Source organism: Mobula hypostoma, chromosome 15, assembly GCF_963921235.1.
Source record: "Mobula hypostoma chromosome 15, sMobHyp1.1, whole genome shotgun sequence".
Classification (NCBI taxonomy): Eukaryota; Metazoa; Chordata; class Chondrichthyes; order Myliobatiformes; family Myliobatidae; genus Mobula; species Mobula hypostoma.
The window spans coordinates 43831256-43851806 of NC_086111.1; the positions used below are offsets into that span (position 1 = coordinate 43831256).

General features: G+C 37.3%; 2 protein-coding genes across 5 annotated transcripts in view; one reads left to right on the forward strand and one right to left on the reverse strand.

Moving 5' to 3' along the window:
* Window positions 1-16489, forward strand: part of lrig1 (leucine-rich repeats and immunoglobulin-like domains 1) — an 88150-nt gene extending 71661 nt beyond the window's left edge. Inside the window, exons 12-19 of one of the 2 annotated variants that reach the window (XM_063067946.1) lie at window positions 2243-2406; window positions 3357-3677; window positions 6274-6555; window positions 9748-10185; window positions 11568-11714; window positions 13131-13313; window positions 14549-14788; window positions 14991-16489. In XM_063067946.1, the coding sequence (XP_062924016.1) occupies window positions 2243-2406; window positions 3357-3677; window positions 6274-6555; window positions 9748-10185; window positions 11568-11714; window positions 13131-13313; window positions 14549-14788; window positions 14991-15172 (1957 nt within the window). In that variant the 3' untranslated portion in view covers window positions 15173-16489. The remainder of the gene's footprint in view (window positions 1-2242; window positions 2407-3356; window positions 3678-6273; window positions 6556-9747; window positions 10186-11567; window positions 11715-13130; window positions 13314-14548; window positions 14789-14990) is intronic. The other variant, XM_063067947.1, reaches the window with a different exon arrangement.
* An 11-nt stretch (window positions 16490-16500) lies between these two features.
* slc25a26 (solute carrier family 25 member 26) overlaps window positions 16501-20551 on the reverse strand; it is a 246116-nt gene continuing 242065 nt past the window's right edge. For all 3 annotated transcript variants that reach the window (XM_063067949.1, XM_063067950.1, XM_063067948.1), the window contains one exon: window positions 16501-16628. In XM_063067949.1, the coding sequence (XP_062924019.1) occupies window positions 16532-16628 (97 nt within the window). In that variant the 3' untranslated portion in view covers window positions 16501-16531. The remainder of the gene's footprint in view (window positions 16629-20551) is intronic.

The window sequence follows — 20551 nt, forward strand, 5'->3', positions numbered from 1 at the left end:
GCTCGAGGAATATAAAGAATGTAAAAAGAATCTTAAGAAAGAAATTAGAAAAGCTAAAAGAAGATATGAGGTTGTTGGCAAGTAAGGTGAAAATAAATCCCAAGGGTTTCTACCGTTTATATAAATAGCAAAAGGATAGTGAGGGATAAAATTGGTCCCTTAGAGAATCAGAGTGGACAGCTATGTGTGGAGCCAAAAGAGATGGGGGAGATTCTTAACAATTTCTTTTCTTCGGTATTCACTAAGGAGAAGGATATTGAATTGTGTAAGGTAAGGGAAACGGGTAGGGAAGTTATGGAAACTTTGATGATTAAAGAAGTAGTAGTACTGGAGCTTTTAAGGAATATAAAAGTGGATAAGTCTCCGGGTCCTGACAGGATATTCCCTAGGATATTGAGGGAAGTTAGTTTGGAAATAGCAGGGGCTCTGACAGAAATATTTCAAATGTCATTAGAAACGGGGATGGTGCCAGAGGATTGGCGTATTGCTCATGTTGTTCCATTGTCTAAAAAGAGTTCTAAGAGTAAACCTAGCAATTATTGGCCTATGAGTTTGACGTCAGTGGTGGGTAAATTGATGGAAAGTATTCTTAGCGATGGTATATATAATTATCTGGATAGACAGGGTCTGATTAGGAACAGTCAACATGGATTTGTGCGTGGAAGGTCATCTTTGACAAATCTTATTGAATTTTTTGAAGAGGTTACTAGGAATGTTGACGAGGGTAAAGCGGTGGATGTTGCCTATATGGACTTCTGTAAGGCCTTTGACAAGATCCCACATGGAAGGTTGGTTTGGAAGGTTTAGTCATTAGGTATTAATATTGAAGTAGTAAAATGGATTCAGCAGTGGCTGGATGGGAGACGCCAGAGAGTGGTGGTGGAAAATTGTTTGTCAGATTGGAGGCCGGTGACTAGTGGTGAGCCTCAGGGATCTGTACTGGGTCCAATGTTATTTGTCATATACATTAATGATCTGGATGATGGGGTAGTAAATTGGATGAGTAAGTATGCAGATGATACTAAGGTAGGTGGAGTTGTGCATAATGAAGTAGATTTTCAAAGCTTGCAGAGAGATTTAGGCTTGTTAGAAGAGTGGGCTGAAAGATGGCAGATGGAGTTTAATGCTGATAAATGTGAGGTGCTACACTTTGGTAGGACTAATAAAAATAGGACATACATGGTAAATGGTAGGGCATTGAAGAATGCAGCAGAACAGAGGGATCTAGGAATAATGGTGCACAGTTCCCTGAAGGTGAAATCTCATGTGGATAGGGTGGTGAAGAAAGCTTTTGGTATGCTGGCTTTTATAAATCAGAGCATTGAGTATAGGAGTTGGGATGTAATATTGAAATTGTACAGGGCATTGGTGAGGCCAAATTTGGAGTATTGTGTACAGTTCTGGTCACGAAATTATAGGAAAGATGTCAACAAAATAGATAGAGTACAAAGAAGGTTTACTAGAATGTTACCTGGGTTTCATCACCTAAGTTACAGATAAAGGTTGAACAAGTTGGGTCTGTATTCTTTGGAACATAGAGGGTTGAGGGGGGACTTGATAGAGGTATTTAAGATTATGAGAGGGATAGATAGAGTTGACGTGGATAGGCTTTTTCCATTGAGAGTGGGGGAGATTCAAACAAGAGGACATGAGTTGAGAGTTAAAGGGCAAAAGTTTAGGGGTAACATGAGGGGGAACTTCTTTACTCAGAGAGTGGTGGCTGTGTGGAACGAGCTTCCAGCAGAAGTGGTTGAGGCAGGTCCGATGTTGTCGTTTAAAGTTAAACTGGACAGCTATATGGACAGGAAAGGAATGGAGGGTTATGGGCTGAGTGTAGGTCGGTGGGACTAGGTTAGAGTAAGAGTTCGGCATGAACTAGAAGGGCCGAGATGGCCTGTTTCCGTGCTGTAATTGTTATATGGTTATATGGTTAAACACTTTAAACTGCTATTCAGCCTATATTGTTTCTTCTGCCAAAATGTATTACCTCAAGCTTCTCTGCATTAACTTTCATCATCCTGTTTGTCCATTCAGCTAGCTTACTCGTATATAGCCATCCCTAACTAATCTCTTCAATGTTTGTTGGACTTTCAACTTTTGTTTCATGTGAATATTTGGAAATGATACTGAATTCCAGGCAAATACAATTCAGAATGATATATTCATTATTGTTTTATTCTTTTTGAAGTTCCACTATAAGAACAAAAGACTAATTTAGAAAAATAAATATTTGTTTCTGTAGGTATATGAATAGTGATAGTTTTTTGTGTGATTGTCAACTAAAATGGCTGCCGCAGTGGCTTATAGCAAGAGACTTCCAGTCTAATGTAGTTGGCACATGTGCTCATCCAGAATCACTGAAGGGAAAAAGTATTTTCATTGTGCCTTCAGAAAGTTTTGTTTGTGGTAAGTGATTCTACTTAATTATTCAAAAATAGTTATTGAGCATATTTTTGGATGGGATATCAATTATACATTGGACTCCTATTAGAAGGTGATAATGAGCTGTATGAATTGTGGCTGGCTGATTCCTTTAGATTCAATCACTCAGCTTGTAGAAGTATAAAACTATTAAAATTAATTATATAGTAAATTATACTGCATGAATCTAATTTATTTGAAATTAATTCTCACAAGTTTCCCAAGAATGACCTAATACACAAGTGTTTTCATGTTGTAGATCGGATTTAAGGGCAGTATATGATGCTGGTTGGTGAGACCTAGTGTGAGAATCTTTCTTGGTAGAAGACATGTCACCAATAATTAACACCTCACGGAATACGTAATATGACAGACTGGCTCAGTGAGATACCAGGCAGAAACCCAAGCCTGATACAAATATACTTCTCTGCCTTGATGAAAGTCAGGCTCGTAACTTAAAATGTTCACTAAAATATTGACTTGCAAGGGAAACATAAAATAGCTGAAGGATTTCTGAAGAGAGCCGGTTTTTATTTCAGGTGCAATGTTGATTTTATCCATCCTCTTAAAATATTATGCTTTCAGTTAGTTGAATGCCATTTGATTAGGCCCTTTATTATTTCCTCTAATAATTATAATACTTGTAAATAGTGAGTATTTTGTTCAATTTTAAATCAGTGTAGCATCACTTAACCGGCTTTTAAAAAGTTTCCTCAGTGATTTGTGGGTATTAAAACACATCTGAAAGCAGATTAAAACAGGAGTCTGTATGCTTAATTTTTTTTGTTTAACTTGTAACCATCTTTTTCTAGGGAGAAATAAACACTATAGTATCTAGCTTCTAACCTCTAATCTCTACCTTCCTATCTTTAATGAAATGTAGTGTTTGACAGTCTATAACTATTCCTTAAATATATTTCTTGTTCAATTTTCAGATGACTTTCCAAAACCTCAAATCATTGTTCAGCCTGAGACAACCATGGCTATGCTGGGCAGAGACATTCATTTTACTTGTTCAGCAGCAAGCAGTAGTAACTTGCCAATGATATTTGCATGGAAAAAGGATCATGAGATTCTACATAATGCTGAGATTGAAAACTTTGCACATGTTCGAGCAAAGGATGGTGAAGTAATGGAATATACCACCATTCTTCATTTAAGAAATGTGAAATTTTCAGATGAAGGAAGATATCAGTGTATGATAACTAACAATTTTGGCTCAACCTACTCTACTCGAGCCAAGCTTACAGTCAATGGTGGGTACAAGCAGGATACATAGTGTTGTTGTACTCAATAGCTATTGCAAAAAAAAAAAGTACAAGATGGTTATATACACAAATCTTGAAAGTTTATCTGAGTTTCTAACAGGCTGTACTGAATCTTAGACAATACCAACATATATTAAAAAAAAACCTGAAGCTTTTAGAAATCTGAAATGGAAATAGAGTATGTCCTGCATGACATATAGCATCTGCTTTGAAAGCACATCTCATCTGTGATGAGAGTTAACATTTGAGGTAGATGACCACCTGATTTAAAAAGTTATGGACCTGACAGTGTGTTCCACACATCCAGCACTCTGTGTAAAAATAAACTTGCCACTGAATTCCACCTCCCCCCCCCACCGCCATACTTTCCTCCAATCACCTTAAAAGTACGGCTCCTCGGCTCCTCGTATTTGCCACTTTGCCTTGGAATAAAGTCTCTGGCTGTTCACTCAATTTATGCCTTCTATAATCTCGTATACCACTATCGAGTCACCCTTTGCTCCAAAGTGATAAGCCCTAGCTCACTCAACCTGTCCCCATAGGACATGCTCTCCAATCCAGACAGAATCCCTCTGTGCCCTTTGTAAAGCTATAGATGAAGGGTCTTGGCCCAAAACATTGACCCTACTCTTTTCCATAGATGCTGTTTGGCCTGCTGAGTTCCTCCATCATTTTGTGTGTGTTGCTATCAATATGGGTAATAACTGAGCATCTATTGATGTGGACCTCAAGATCCCTCCGTTCCTCCACATTGCTAAGAATCATGGCATTAACCCTGTATTCTGCCATCAAAATTGACCTTCCAAAGGGAATCACAACACACTTTTCTGGATTAAACTCCATCTGCCACTTCTCAGCCCAGCTTTGTACCATATGCCTCTCATTGTAACCTTTGACAACCTTCTGCACTATCCATGACACTATCAACCTTTATGTCATCTGTAAATTTGCTAATTCATCTTTTCATTTCCTCATCAAATTCTTTTATAAAAGTAATAGACTGGGGGTCTCAGAACAGATTCTCTGTGGTCCCATACCTCTTGACTTTCTGAATGAGCTTACCATGGGGGAACCTTATCGTGGGCCTTACAAAAATCCCCATACACCACATCTGCTGCTCTACCTTCATCAGTGTGTTTTGTTACATCTTCAAATAATTTGATCAGGCTCATGAGGTATTACCTGCTCTTCACAAATCCGTGTGGACTATCTCTAATCCATCGACACTTCTGCTGTCTTTAAGAATCTTCTCCAATAATTTGACCACCACTGAAGTAAGATTCACTTGTCTATAATATCCAAAGATATACCTAATCTGCCAACTTCCAATTAACTGGTACTACTCCTGCGGCCAGTAAGGGGGGAAAGATTATCGCCAAAGGCGCAGCAGTCTCTTCCCTCACTTCTTGTATATCATGTCCAGCTCCGAAACTTATCTATCCCAATGTTTTTTTAAAAGTTCCAGCACATTCCCTTTATTAACAGCAACATGTTCTAGCATATCAGCCTGATTTGCACTGTCCTCACAATCATCAAGGTCCCTCTCACTGGGGTGAATACTGAAGCAAATGTTCATTAAGTACTTCCCCGCCTCCTCTGACTCGAGGCACATTTCCCCTTCTATCCTTGATTGGTCCTACTCTCACTCTTGTTATCTGCTTGCTCTTCACATTTGTGTAGAATGTCTTGGGGTTTTCCTTAAACCCCCTCACCGAGGTTTTCTCATGCCCAATTTTAACGATCCTAAGTCCATCCTTAAGCTCCTTCTTGGCTACTTTGTAACTCTCTAGATTCATATCTTACTTCCTAAACCTCACACAAGCTTCTTTCTTTCTCTTAACTACATCGCTTTTCCTTACCCTGCCTCAGTGGGACAAACTTATCTAGAACCAAATTTATCTCAGTGCTCCCAAAATAAATTTACATTTCTGTTGTGCAGTTCCCTGAGTACATCTGTTCGCAATTTGTGCTCCCAAGTTCCTGTCAAATAGCATAGTATTTTCCCCTTCCCAATTAAATACTTTCCCATACAAAAATGTTTTGCAGATATTTGGTACTGCAGTGGAAACAGGTTGAAATGCTGTACTGTGATATTTTTACATATTGTCTCAGTGACCTGTAAGGAATTATAGTTTAAAGTGGCATTGCTGGCTTGATTGAACTACTGTTCCTTTATGTGTGCATCTTGCTATTAATTTTTTTGGTATATCAGTGCCATTTTTGTCCAACATACAAATCTAGGTTACTTATTCTTATATCACCTAGTAGATTTGTATGGTGGGCAAATATCTGACAAGTCACTGAAGAATTGGCTGTTCAAGTATTTAGTAGCATTTCCAATAAAACAGGCTTTGCTGGTGTGTGTAAGATTCGTTTACCCATATGTTAAAATGAACTCTTGTACCTCTACATACATGTATCTCCCTTGTCTCCCTTTTAGATTTAAAATAAGTAACTGAAACCAATGTAGATTTGAAAGGACCATTCATCTTCAACTCATTTAATTTATGCAGTTTAAAAAAAAACACAAAATTGCACTTCAAAAAAAAACATTCAGCTTTATGGTAAAATATTTCATTTGCAGTATTGCCGTCATTTATTAAAACTCCAAGAGATATAACAATTAGAGCGGGAGCCAATGCTCGACTTGAATGTGCAGCCACTGGCCACCCTGCTCCACAGATTGCTTGGCAGAAGGATGGAGGAACAGATTTTCCAGCGGCTCGTGAAAGGCGGATGCATGTGATGCCTGAGGATGATGTTTTCTTTATTGTGGATGTAAAAACTGAAGATATGGGAGTTTACAGCTGTACAGCTCAAAATATTGCAGGTGCTATTTCAGCAAATGCTTCCCTCACAGTACTAGGTAGGTGAATTTTGTTTTTATCTATCTCATTTAAACTTGCCTGTTTTAATTATTTTGTGTTTTCTCTCCAGTAATCAAAAAAACAAACTACAGAAGCAAAGGTGAACTAGTATGTTGAATCCCATTTAGGGAACATTGTAGATGGTATTCTTTTGTTAACGGTCAAGTTAAACTGTTTGTTGAGGTTCACAGGCATGATCCCGGAAATGAAAGTGTTAACATATGAGGAGCGTTTGATGGACCTGGCCCATACTTGCTGGAGTTTTGAAGAATGGCGGTGGGGGGAGTGGATGTAAATGCAGTGGACATGGAGACGTGGGCATAGGGTCAGTACAAGGATTTGCCTTTAGAACACACGAGATGAGGAATACCAGAGAGTGATCAATGTGTAGAATTCATTGCCATGGATGGCTGTAGAGGCCAAGTCATTAGGTGTATTTAAAGAGGTTTATAGGTTTTTGACTAGTAATGGTGTTAAAGATTATGAGGAGAAGGTAGGAAATTGGTTTGAGGGGGAAAATAAGACATGATGGAGCAGATTTGATGGGTCAAATGCCCCAGTTCTGCTCTGATGTCTTACAGTGTATTGGGCTGCTCTGAAATCCATACTGCAATTGTAACTTATTGTCAATATTGAGGACCATAATTAAAAGCTGAGACTAAGACATAGTACAGGTGTCCCCCGCTTTACGAAAGTTCACTTTACGCCACTTCGCTTTTACGAAAGACCTACATTAGTACCTGTTTTCGCTAACTGAAAGAAATCCGAAGAGGATTTTTGCTTTTACGAGAAAAGGCATCCGCTTTAGACTTGTGTTTACCCTGAGAAAGACTACCATGACCGTGAAGCCTTGTGCGGGCAGGTGTGTGCGCATGTGTGTATGTGTGTACATGCTGATTTTTTTTTCCACAAATCAGTTTTGGCTAAATCTTCCCGATTCTGGTAAGTGAAACTACAGTGTACATACATTGTTTCTACTTTGTATAGGTTGTGTATTTATCATATCATTCCTGCTTTTTCTACATGTTAGTGCTATTTTACGTTTTATTTTATTTGGTATGATTTGGTAGGTTATTTTTTGGGTCTGGGAACGCTCAAAAATGTTTCCCATTTAGATTTATGGTAATTGCTTCTTCGCTTTACGTCATTTCGGCTTACGAAAGGTTTCATAGGAACGCTCTACTTTTGGATAGCGGGGGGAACCTGTACTTGTAAAAGTTAGTTTCATTGTAGTGTTTGTTTATACTAATTAAGGTCTAACATGCTGTTTAAATTTCATATACTTGAATGGGCTAGTCTCCTGGCCCGTTTAATAGACACATTCAGTGCATTCAATTTCTTGTTGTAACACTAAATCTTTGGGCAAGGGCCATGGCAAAGTTGCTTAAGGTGGAGCAGATGCCGTCTTCATTTCTAGAAACCAATTTTTTGTTTCAATTATTGACAATGCCCATTTACTGCATTATAACAAGGATAACGGTAAGCATTGTACTCTTGTTTTTGCTACAGTGCCCAGAATTCATTCTCAGGGGCCTTGGCAATTTGATAATCTTGTCATACTCTCCTGAACTTCCCTTCTGTTATGAGAATGAATCTTGTTGTGCCTTACCACTTTTTATTTTATTCATTATGATTTTTGCATCTCTGATCTTAACCACTTCAAAGCTGTCCTTAACATTTTATCCCTACAATGTTTGCTTGAGTTTTCCTTTTTCACACTAGTCCTGGTGGCTCCAAATCTGGGATTACAGGGGAAATACCTAGCCTTGATTAGGGAATTCTGGGAGGATATTTGCAATGAATATTAGATTTATCCATTAGTGCCTTGAGTTTATTGTTGCAATATTACTGGAGTCACAAAGGAGCCTAACTTTTAAAATCACTTTTCAAAGTGCACTCTGCTTTCAGAGACAAAACCAGTTTAGCTATGTTTAATTAGGTCAACTATTTATTCAATAAAGTATACTCTGCACTGTAGTGCTCCAGCAAACTAAATATTTTCTCTTACTCTTGAATATACCTTCAGTGGCCACATTACTGGCTATATCTGCTCGTTAATGCAAATATTTAACCAGCCAATTGTGCGCCAGCAACTTAATGCATATAAGCATGCAGACATGGTCAAGAGGTTCAGTTGTTCAGACCAAATAGCAGAATAGGAAAGAAATATGATCTAACTGACTTTGACCATGGAATGATTGTTGGTGCCAGACGGGGTGGTTTCAGTATCTCAAAATTGCTGACTGCTGGGATTTTCATTTTCATGCACAAGTCTCTAGAGTTAACAGGGAATGGTGCAAAAAGAAAAAAAAAGTGTCCAGTGAGTGGCAGTCCTGTGACCAAAAACACCTTGTTAATGAGAGAGATCAAAGGAGAATGGCCGTTCTGATTCAAGCTGACAACTCAAATAGGCACATGTTACAACAGTGGTGTGCAGAAGACTACATACGCTCAGTGGCCACTTTATTAGGTACAGGAGGTAACAGAGACATAAAATTGCAGATACTGGAATTCAGAGCAACAGGTACTCTGAGGAATTCAGTGGGTCATGCAGCATTTGTGGGAATAAAGGAATTGATGTTTTGGGTCAGACCCTACGTCAGGTCTTTTCCTTCCACAGATGCTACTTGATTTACTGAGTTCCTACTGCAGACTTTCCAGGCGCAGATCCATAGTCTCGCAAGACTAACGGATGCCACCAATGGATGACTACAGATCATTTGTCGCTTCAGTTATAGTATTTGCGATTAAATTTATACACTTTAGAAAATTTTGTACCAATTGGGCATAGTACTGTTATCAAAAACTAGTCAATAATAGTTTTCTGTTAACTCAGATTAACTGTTTGCTAATCTTAAAGAATGAAAAATGTAAGATTGCAAAGTTAGTACCATGCCAAGAATGTTTGTAAACTATACCATTTACATTTTTTTTTGTCTTGTTTTGATCTAGTAAAAAATTGCATAGGGGTCTTTCCTGACCCTTCAACTTTTAAAATGGTCTTTGAAGCTTTCCTTTCCGCCTAGCATTAAAAATGTTGCATATTGCAATTGAGGACATTTGAATTCCTTGGGTGGAAGCTTTAGCATAATTTGATAAATAGCACCCATATTATTTAAAGGCTTTTCTGTTTAGAATTAAGGTAGGAGGGTGAATTTCAACTTGACCTACAGATTTGTACTTTTTTTTAGAAACTCCTTCATTGATTTATCCCCTTGAAGATCAAACAGTGGTCATTGGTGAAACTATTGCTCTGCAATGCATGGCATCTGGAAGCCCATCTCCACGAATAACCTGGTTAAAAGGGGATGAGCCCCTTGTGGTTACAAAGAGGCATCACTTCACACCTGGAAACCAGCTGCTAATCATACGAAATGTGGTGTCAGATGATGGGGGAAAATATACATGTGAGATGTCTAATCCACTTGGCACTGAACGAGCTCACAGTCAGCTCAGCATTTTACCATCATCGGCTTGTGTTGTGGGACAAAACAAACAGGATGGAACAATGACTGTGGGCATTGTCGTCATTGCAGTAGTCTGCAGTATTGTAATAACCTCACTAGTATGGGTGTGCATCATCTACCAGACCAGGAAGAAGAGTGAAGAATACAGTGTAACAAATACAGGTGGGACAACTGAGATAAATGTTACTGATCCTGAAGCATTGATATACAGCAAATTATGCTAAAGTATAACCTATATTTTATACGTGAACTTCTGTTGCCAATTTCATGATCCTGGTAAATGCTGCAGCCCTCCATATCCAGTGAATTTTATGTAGGTTTGAGAGTTTGCCCATTGCTAACAATTATTGGTAAGCATTGTATTGATGTATAATGTCAGACAAATGCACTTGTTCCTATCTGGATATCCATTTTGATTTATTGCATTTATCTGTCCCCCACACATACAAGTGGTTGACTTTGCAGCTTTTACTGGCACCTTCAACGATCTGTATCTTTGCTACCAAGAGTAGTTAACTACAGTGTTGACATTAAAAATTCTGTAGCATCCCGTAACTTGGAATTTAAAATCTAGGTATATCGTGTTGCAGCTGAAATAAGTTTTGATTGAATTGCACTGAATTATGGCAGTACCAATTTAGCTAGTCTCTAAATTTGGAAGAGGTAGTAGACATCTCATAAGTATTTTAACGCATATGGTTGAGAAAGAATTTTAACTGATGACCTGCTGAAACATTTTATGTTTCTGAATCATTCATTATTATAAACAGTTTTTTGGTTAAACAGTTTTCTCAATTTTGAAAAACTGTTTAGTGGTTTAGATTTACATCCTTTCCATGATAAGGTCACCAAAATTATACCTAATATTCAAAAGCAGGACATATTTCTGTGTCTTGCGGTAACAATTTGAACTGCTCTACCAAACAGTTAAGTCAGTAACCTTTCATCAGAATTCCAATGTTTTGCAATTCTTGTTCTCTTTGGACAGTTTAGTTCATAATTCCGTTCTTCTCTACATTTTATTAACTTTTCTATAAATTCGTCATCTCGATCTTTAGCGTATGTAGTTGGAGTCAATCATGGGTCCTTTTCAATAGTATCTTTGATTCCAGGCTGTTTTAAGCTGACTTAAGATTCAAAAATTGGTATTTTGACATGGAAATGAAAATCAAAAACCTCCAGCCACTAAACAGTGCAGGAAAGAAATTACTGGCTTATAATAACATTTACTTGTTTATTCTCCTTCACAATTCCAAAGAAAGGTCTTCAACCTGAAATACTAACTCTGCTTCTTTCTCTACATATACTGCCTGACTTGAAGAGCATCACTGGCATTTTTATTTTAAATGTACACTTTGGATCATTAATCTTCCATAAGATGTTGATATAATGTTAATTTACTTTTGGCCATATTTTGACATGTAATGAATTTTGTAGAGATTAAATTACAGTAGGTTTGGAATAATATTCAATTGACCTTAAAAATTAAAATATAACCTCATCACTGACATGTCTGTTTTAGCATGTATTTATTCCTATTGCAGATGAAACCATCGTACCACCAGATGTACCCAGTTACCTCTCCTCACAAGGGACACTTTCTGAACGTCAGGATACTTCTGTCAGGGTAGATGGGAGTAGCAATTTGCAACTAGCAGCAACTATTCCTAATGGACATACAGACACCAGTGGTATGATTTTTTTAAAAATCCATTTTAATCTTTAGCAATACAACACTTTAATACAATATTCTGCAGATGCTGGAAATCCAGAGTAACACACACAAAATGCCGGAGGAACTCAGCAGGTAGGGCAGCATCCATGGAAATGAATAAACAGTCGATGTTTTGGGCCAAGATCCTTCATCACAACTGTTTATTTCTCTCCATAGATGCTGTATGAACTGCTGAATTCCTCCAACACATGGTCTGTGTTTTATTTTCATTGTGAAATAGTACATGAAGTCAATTGCACAAAAATATTGCAAAATGAATTATTTGTGATAAACTGTTCTACATTTGATTTCCCCATTTAATTTGGTTTATTCCTATAAACACTGTATAGCTTTTGTAAGTTCCCTGCCTTGTAAAAGTAAACTAAGGTGTTTACAATATGACTACTAGGGTGTGCTCACTGAATCCCATGTAGTAGAACTCTGATCATCCAGCATACTCAGCTCTTTCGCTGCTCGACTAACATTTTCTATTAATGCCCCAATGTTTTTTATAGTTCACTTCAAAGATGTTTCACTATTATGATAAGTATCCCAGTGAACCAGTTCAGTTTAATGGGAGAGTAGGAACTGGGACCCTGGTGTTGAAAAGAAAGTGTGGCAAACAATACCCGGTGGGCTAGATACCAGAACGTTGGGATTTCAAAATGGTCAGTTAATGGATTATCAGAATTCAATTACTATTTGTTAAAATGGAGAAAAGATAGGTGAATAAATGTAACAAAATTCACTTCTTTACCTCAGAAATACTCACTGGCAAGATACTAATGCCTTTGAATTGGTTACCAAAATATATACATCTGTGGTGGCAAATTTATTTTAAGGAGAACAGAAAATACAATTGTGCATTGCTAAGCAAAGATCTTTATATCCCAGTGCATTTTAGGCATTACGAGGTAGTAAAGCTCACAAAATGTTGATGTGATGAAGGCTCTTGGCCTGAAATGTTGACTGCTTATTTCTCTCCACTGATGCTGCCTGATCTGCAGAGTTTCTCCAAGTTTGTTTGTGTTACTCTGGACTTCCAGCATCTACAGAGTGTTGTGTTTATTTCAAGGCAGTAAAGGTTTGGTTCAACATCCATAGATTCATCAGTTTAATTACTGGGGTGATTTGAGTTAGGAGTATGTGGTATGTGTGATCTCCTACTTCTATTCATGATAAATATAGATCCTGTCATCGAAAGCTGCTGATGCATTGATTTTTCTCTTTTCAACATTTTGATGTTATCAAGCTCATTATCAATAATACCACCATTTTTAATGAAGACAGTGGTATTTTTGAGGTATGGGTATAAATCTGAATTGTTAACTGAGCATCAATTTTACAAATTGGGAAAATGTGATTCAAGAATACTAACATGCTATTATTGCAGGTGTATGTCGGTCTGATGCTGGAAGCTGTGCAGATACAGACAGTCATAATATTCACAATAGGAAAACAAAATATTGTGTTGGATGTAATATAAAAGATGGATGTAAAAATGTGACAGAAGGAAGACTGGGCTCAGAAAAAATAGGTACATGGCATTTACCTACAGCTTCAAAGCACACAGAAGGTATTTAATTAACACTTCTCTATAACTTAGTTAAATATTTGGTTAAGGACAGAACTGAGCATATTTAGAATTGGTTTGTGAAAAATCAATCAGTTCCAGAGCGAATGAAATTAAAATTTGGTTTAAGTATTAAAGTATGCAAGTTTTGCAGAAAAAAATGTTCTTCATCCATGAACCATGATGCAGCTTAAGGGTAGGTTAACTGTGCATAACAACAAAAAAACACTCCCCTCCCTAGCTCCAGAACACTGGGATAATTTAACTTCTGGCAAATTTAAACTGGCTAAGTGAATGGAATATTTTAAATAAACATTATAAGGTCTGATTCAGGCAGAATCTACTTAACTATTATTTCCTAGTGCTATGTGTGTATCTGACTTGTATCTGGGTGCAGAATATTTGTTATTCCAGTGTAATCACAGATTTAATCATGCATTTGTGATAATTATTCTGGGTTGCATTGGCTGATAAATATAATTTGTGTTTTAATTTAATATCAAAGCTTTTCAAAACAATATACAGTTTGCTGCTTACAGCAGGATGAAATTGGACTCCTGTGGAATTGGTCTCTGCTCAGTCTGCAGTGGAGTATTTAGTTGATTTTACAGTCTGATCTTACCTACAATAGAACTGAAGGGGGATTCAGCAGGTCGGGCAGCATCTGTGGAAACTGATGAGTTCCTCCAGCGTGTTGTGTGTGTTGCTTTGACCCCAGCATTTGCAGAGTATTTTGTGTGAACTGAAGGGGGATTACAGGAGATAGTAAAGTATGGACATGGAAATAAATCTGAATATTCCAATTAAATAATGCAATTTTTTTGGTTTAAGGCACTAAGTTTAGAAGTTCTCACTGTTTTCCTGAAATATAATTTGTTCCATTACTTATTTGCAGACTATGATGAAAAGTAAAAATTCAAAAATATATTTGCAATGCTGTTCATTTTATGAATGTAGCAATAGTTCTGTGCCATTATAAAATTCTCAAAGGAAGTGTACTTATTTCATATAAAGCAGATTTGTATTGATGATGAGTCCTATCTAATGCATATTGTATTAACTGTTGTGACAACCAATTACATGGTTCTGGTTATGATTTTTCTCAAAATTGAACCATTATAACTATATTTTTGACAGCCTAATCAAGTTATACAGCAGGTTAAAATTTATCTATAATATTGTATTGTATGTGATTGAATCTTTGTACTAATAGATTTGTTTGCTGTTCAACCCCTTAGTCTGCATTGAACAGTTTGACAATGCTAACACCTACCCAAAGGAATTGGAAACCTCGAGCTCTTATAGAAGTGTGGATTGCTGTCCTGAAGAAGATGCAAAAGCACAGAATAGAATCAGTGCAGGACTTTTAAATCATTATCCATGCAATGGGACTTTGAGTAGTATGAAAGAGAGGGAAAAGCCTATTTATCCTAGTAATCACGATAGGATGACATCACAGCCTCAAATCCTAGCAAAAGGTAATATTTGGTTTTCATTTAAGTGTAACAAGCAGTTATAATTCCCCCTTGAAAGTTTATTTGTAGTAACTAAAAAGAATTAGCTTTCTTTGAATAAAATGCAAAATTGATTGGTGTCTCCACAAGATTTAGATTTATCTTGATAATACAATACTTAATCAGTTTTATCAGGTCTAAAACTTTAAACTTGTCTATTTTTCAGATATGCCTTCTCAATCTGTGCAGTTAACTCAAGAACTTCACAATCCTGTACATCTTCCATCTCTGGAGGCCTTGGACAATTCAGCACTGTTGTGTGAGAAACCTCGGACTTTATTGCACAGTGACACTGAAATTGACATTAAACAGACTTTGCTATTTAATGGACAGTTACCACATTCTTGATACTTTGCCTGAAAAGCAGAATTGCAGATGAATGCAAACTTACAATTGTGCACTGAAATATTACGTCAGCTTTTTGTTACTACCTCACCTTCTTTAGCTTACCTCTCCAAGATGAAGAGATGTGGCAGGATGCAGCTTGTATAGGGGAAAAGGCCTATTCGAGCATTCTTTAATTGTGTATATATATTTTTTTAAGCTTCCTTGAGAAGAATTAGTAGCTCAGCAGTTTACTTGCTTCTGAAGCATGTAAATGCATGGAAAAATGTATAAAGGAATGTTTTGTTTAATATGTTTGTATATAAGAGTTTCATATGTATCTTTTACAAAAGATATTTTAAACGTATTTAGTGCATGAATAACATGATTTTTTTTAAGAATTTTTGAAAATTTCTCCTATTTGGTTGCTGTTGTAAAAGTTTGTAATACCTTCTGGTGCCTTATTACAAGAGGTTATAATGAAAGTAACATTGATAGGATAAATCCACTTATCTTTGTTATAAAGGTGAGATGTATTTGTCTACAAAATTCCTGCGAATTGCACAAATTTGATAAGGATTTATCATTGACATTTTCAAACAGTTTTTTATAAAGCTAACACTTCAGTCGTTGTTACAAAGTGCCCTATTGAACCATATTTCAGATATTACAGAAAATCACCCAAAACTATCTGATCACAGGATTCAAACATAATAGAATTTGTATTGGCATTTACCATCAGCCAATAGGACACTGGATACATTGAAAATGCATCTTATAAACTACTTGTCTTGTTCAGTTAGTGCTCAGCAGGGGTTCCTGACCTGGGGTTTACGGACCTCTTGCTTAGTTACGTTAGTCCATGGCATTAAGAAATGGCTGGGAACCCCTGTTCAACATGAAAAATTGGGGGACTGTATTGATTAAAATAGTGTTTAGGATTTAACTAAACACTGCTGCAGCAGTCCAAATTTACAACAGTTTGTTACTTAGAAGCTAGGAAGTTTTAATTAAAAATGAAAAAAATTTGGAAACAGATGTTCAATTTTAAGTAGCATGCAGCTTTACAATTTAAAGTCTGATAACATCATATCCTTGCCTATATATTTCCATAATAAATCTGCCTCAGACACCAAGTAAAATGGCTGTCCATCAGTATTTCCTTTTATATATTGCCAGAACAGACACTGCTAAGCTGCTTAATGAAGGCAAATCAAGGAAGTGTTACTTTTCTGCACAAATATTTATTTATACAATTTGCTAAAAATATACATATTACAAATGTAAAATATAGAAATGTCTAACAAAATGAAGTGTCTAATAAAAAATCAATTTATTATATCTTTATAATAGTTCAATTATATTACAGCCACATTCCTGATATTATAGAAGCACTTTGTGGATTTTATCGTATGTTCCTAAAAAAATAAAACCTCCAAGACTGATGTACGTAACTCTGGGGACAATACCTGAAAATAAGCTGTGGAAGAGGGGAAAAGAAGTGGTTAGTATTTGAATGGCACATCATGGAAATGAATAGTAAAGTTGTAGTACTCTAAAGCATCTTACGCAATTTTTCAGTTGTATTTATGTGCAAAATTATAACTTCCATTAAGTTATAAACTTTGACATCCTAACACTTAGCATCCTTTTATAGTGCAGAATGCAATACTGATTGTTAAACAATAACATGTATTTTTTTACAATCATCACAGTGGCAAATAGGGTACAAGGTCCCTCATGAAATATTGTTAGCAGTTACTATTCGGTTATCTTGGTTGGAATTTCTTTCATCAGGACATGTGCACTCAAACACACATACATAATGAAAGAGGATATACAACTGATTTTGCTTTTCTAAAGTAGCACTCATTTTTTCTCTTAAAAAAGCAAGGCTGTCAAGGCCTAAGAGTCTCCACTGGGGCAAGGAAAAAGTGCATGCTCATTTCAAGTTTCAGCCATAGTTGTAAAGGCTAAACAAGGGCTGGGACTTTATTTATATTTAAAGTTTGCTTCAAGATGCTCATCACATTTAAACACATGAAAACCCAGTTCCACTGGTAAGATAGTTACATTTATACTACTGCTTCATCCTCCTTGTTCAGTTATGTCATGAGCTATAGTCATCAACAATTATTTAAAAATGCACTCATTAAATTCTGGACTCATCTTACAGGTTGCAATTACTGCCCTGGTTAGTTCTAAGAGCAATAAATATTTGCTGTTCTGACTGAATGTGTGACCTTGAATTCAGAAGTCAGATTTTCCTTAAGTAAATTGAGGGAATGAATTAATTAAATCTAATGATTTGCGGGCAACCACAATATAAAACCTGACAGCTTGTTTTAGATAGTGGGCTGTTTTAAAAGCACCCAAAGAAACTGATGTATAATTATAAAATGGGAGCTGAGGTAGCCGTGACACCAAAATGCACGTCACAGGTTAAGCATTTATGCTTAGTGAAGAAGTGGGTGAGTAGTTTGTGGTGCTTTACGCCTATCATTGGCATTGGGCTTGCATATGCTCTTGACAAAAGAATGCAACACTCATTTTCTTGGGCATTCAAGAGCCAAGCATTGCCTTGGGGAACTTGTATTCCCGACCCCAAGGAAGCTTTGTGAACATCTTTGAATCTTTTCCCATGTCCTGATCATCTTGTCATAATGGAATTTGGAATAGTGTGCATTTCAGGAGTCCTCTATCAACCACGTGAGCATAATTAGGGCCTGAATGGTGGGGTGAGGACACTTCTGGGGGTTTACTTATTCCTCTAGGGGATTTGATGGAGACCATCGATGGTATCCCACCAGTGCTTTGAGATGCCAATGAATCAGAAGTGTACAAGAGGGCCGATTTCACTGCCTTAGATCATACTTTTATGCCAGGTATGGATTCTTGATTGGAAAATTGCTTCTTCAGTTGGCCAAGAATTGAAGGAAATGGTGAATCTTATTATCAGTATCTGCCTTAGTTGAAACAGCTATGAGAAATTAAATTGCTTCACATTTTCCAGGAACTCGTGGACCAGAACATGGCCTACAAGGAGCAGGGAGCAGACTGGCAAAGGACCTTTGTTCTGTAGCTCTTAATTGCATGGCTCAGTTGTTGTAGTGCTTCAGTGAACAGATAATCAAGAAACTTGCTTAACCTCGCAAATGTACGTGCATAAGTCTGCAGTTTCCTAGTTGTCCTATACAATGGCTGTGTTGCACAGTCCAAATACATTCAATATTTGTCATAGTGAGGGTGTCCTCTTGTGCACTGTCCTGCTTGAACAAAAGCAAATTAACAGCTGCCAGTCATTGGTGGGGGGGCTAACCATGAAGTTTTGTGTTTGACAAAACAAAGATTATACTCCAAGTGGCAGGATGAGGAGTTTGTTAGAACTAGTTTCTCTCCTTGTTGATTAGAGCTTGCCAGGAAATTGAAGATATTGGAGGATAAGTCTGTCACCCATGGGGAAATTGGTTAGGGTTTGTCAAACTCAGGAAAAGTCCTTGTGGCCACAATCAACCCAGGAATGGGTGAGAAGTTCAAAATAATGATCATATTTTGCTGGTTCAACTTAAGTCACAGCAAAGCAGCTCATGGGTGAGAAAACACCCACGAAGCAGTCACTTCTCTTTGGATCTGTCCTGCGAGGAAAGAGACCAAGATGGAAAAGGGATGAATGACAAAGTTAAGATGGAGGGAAACAGGAAGAGGCAAGCATGTACCACTGAAATACAGTGATGCACATTTTTCATAGTAACAGAATAACACAAGAATGCCAATCAGAATTGTCCATTTTATAAGGAAACATACCTCTAAATTGGAAAAAAAGTCTATTCAAATTTAGAAATGACTAAAAGAAAATGTGATTCTACTCAGCTAAACACAGTAACATATCAAGTTGATGGTCTCAACTATTTTAAAACATGCATGCAACCTCCTGGAAAATCATGTGTTATGAAGCAATGTAACTAGAATAGAAGATTCAGCAAGGAATGTTTATCTCCACATCTGGCTCAGAATAAAATGATCAACATAATGTATGTGTCCGCTCTCCACATTGATGTAACAGTTCACGTAGAAGGCATGTGGCTGCCTTCTCAAGGACAGCTGGCAATAAACAATATCAACCTTTTTTAAGCATGCCAAAATTCAAAATATGTTAAATAGCAAAGAAGCTATTGATTACATCAACTTGGCCATAGAGATACAGAACCCAAACAGGCCCTTTGGCCCACTGAACTCATTACAAACCATCAGGTACCCATTTTATATGAAAATACTGCCTAGTGGTTGGTAAAGAATTCAGTGGGCCAAAGGACCTGTTTCTGTTCTGTATCTCTGATCCTATGACTAAATGCTACCACTCGTCTACAGGTTAGAGCAATTTACATTGGCTAACTAACCTAATAATCTCTGCAATTTTTTTGTGATGTGATAGGAAATGGGAGCTCTGGGAACAGACCCAAGTGGTCTCGGGGAATGTACAAGCTCCACACATTGGGGGATAGGATTGAACTGGGGTTTACTGGAGCTGAGGAAGCAGCTCACTACCAGCTGTGCAACTATGCTATCCTCATCAATATCATCCCTATCCCATTTTTGTAGTGTACATGTGTAAGGGACCATTTAATTGACTGTACCATGTGGTATGACAATATATTATTGTACCAGATACTTCTCAACAGTAAAGGATGCTCTTTTAATAGCTTCTATCTGTGATAATTGTTCAACACCATAAAAAAGCCTACATGTATTGCACATAAAATGGTAATCTGATTCATTATTATGTACAGCGAGAAACACATCTTGTGTACCATCCATACAGATTAATTCATTACAAGGCAAAACAAGAATATGGTGCAGAATGAATTGTTGAAGAACAGCAAAAAGGCAGTGCAGGTAAGACACTAAGATGTAAGGTCACAAGGTAGATTGTGAGGTCAGGAGTACATCTTGCCATACTAGGGAACCATTCAATAGTCTTACAACAGCAGGATAAAAGCACTTCTGGAGCCTGGTGTTATGTGTTTTCTGGCTTTTGTTTCTTCTGCCCGATGAGAAGGGGAGAAGACAGAACATAGAAACATAGGAACATAGAAACATAGAAACATAGAAAATAGGTGCAGGAGTAGGCCATTCGGCCCTTCGAGCCTGCACCACCATTTATTGTGATCATGGCTGATCATCCAACTCAGAACCCCGCCCCAGCCTTCCCTCCATACCCCCTGACCCCCGTAGCCACAAGGGCCATATCTAACTCCCTCTTAAATATAGCCAATGAACTGGCCTCAACTGTTTCCTGTGGCAGAGAATTCCGTTTGGGATCGGTGGGAACTTTGATTATGCTGCTTGTTCTTACCGAGGTAGTCAGCAGTGTAGGCGGAGCCTGTGGAACAGCAGCGGTTTTTG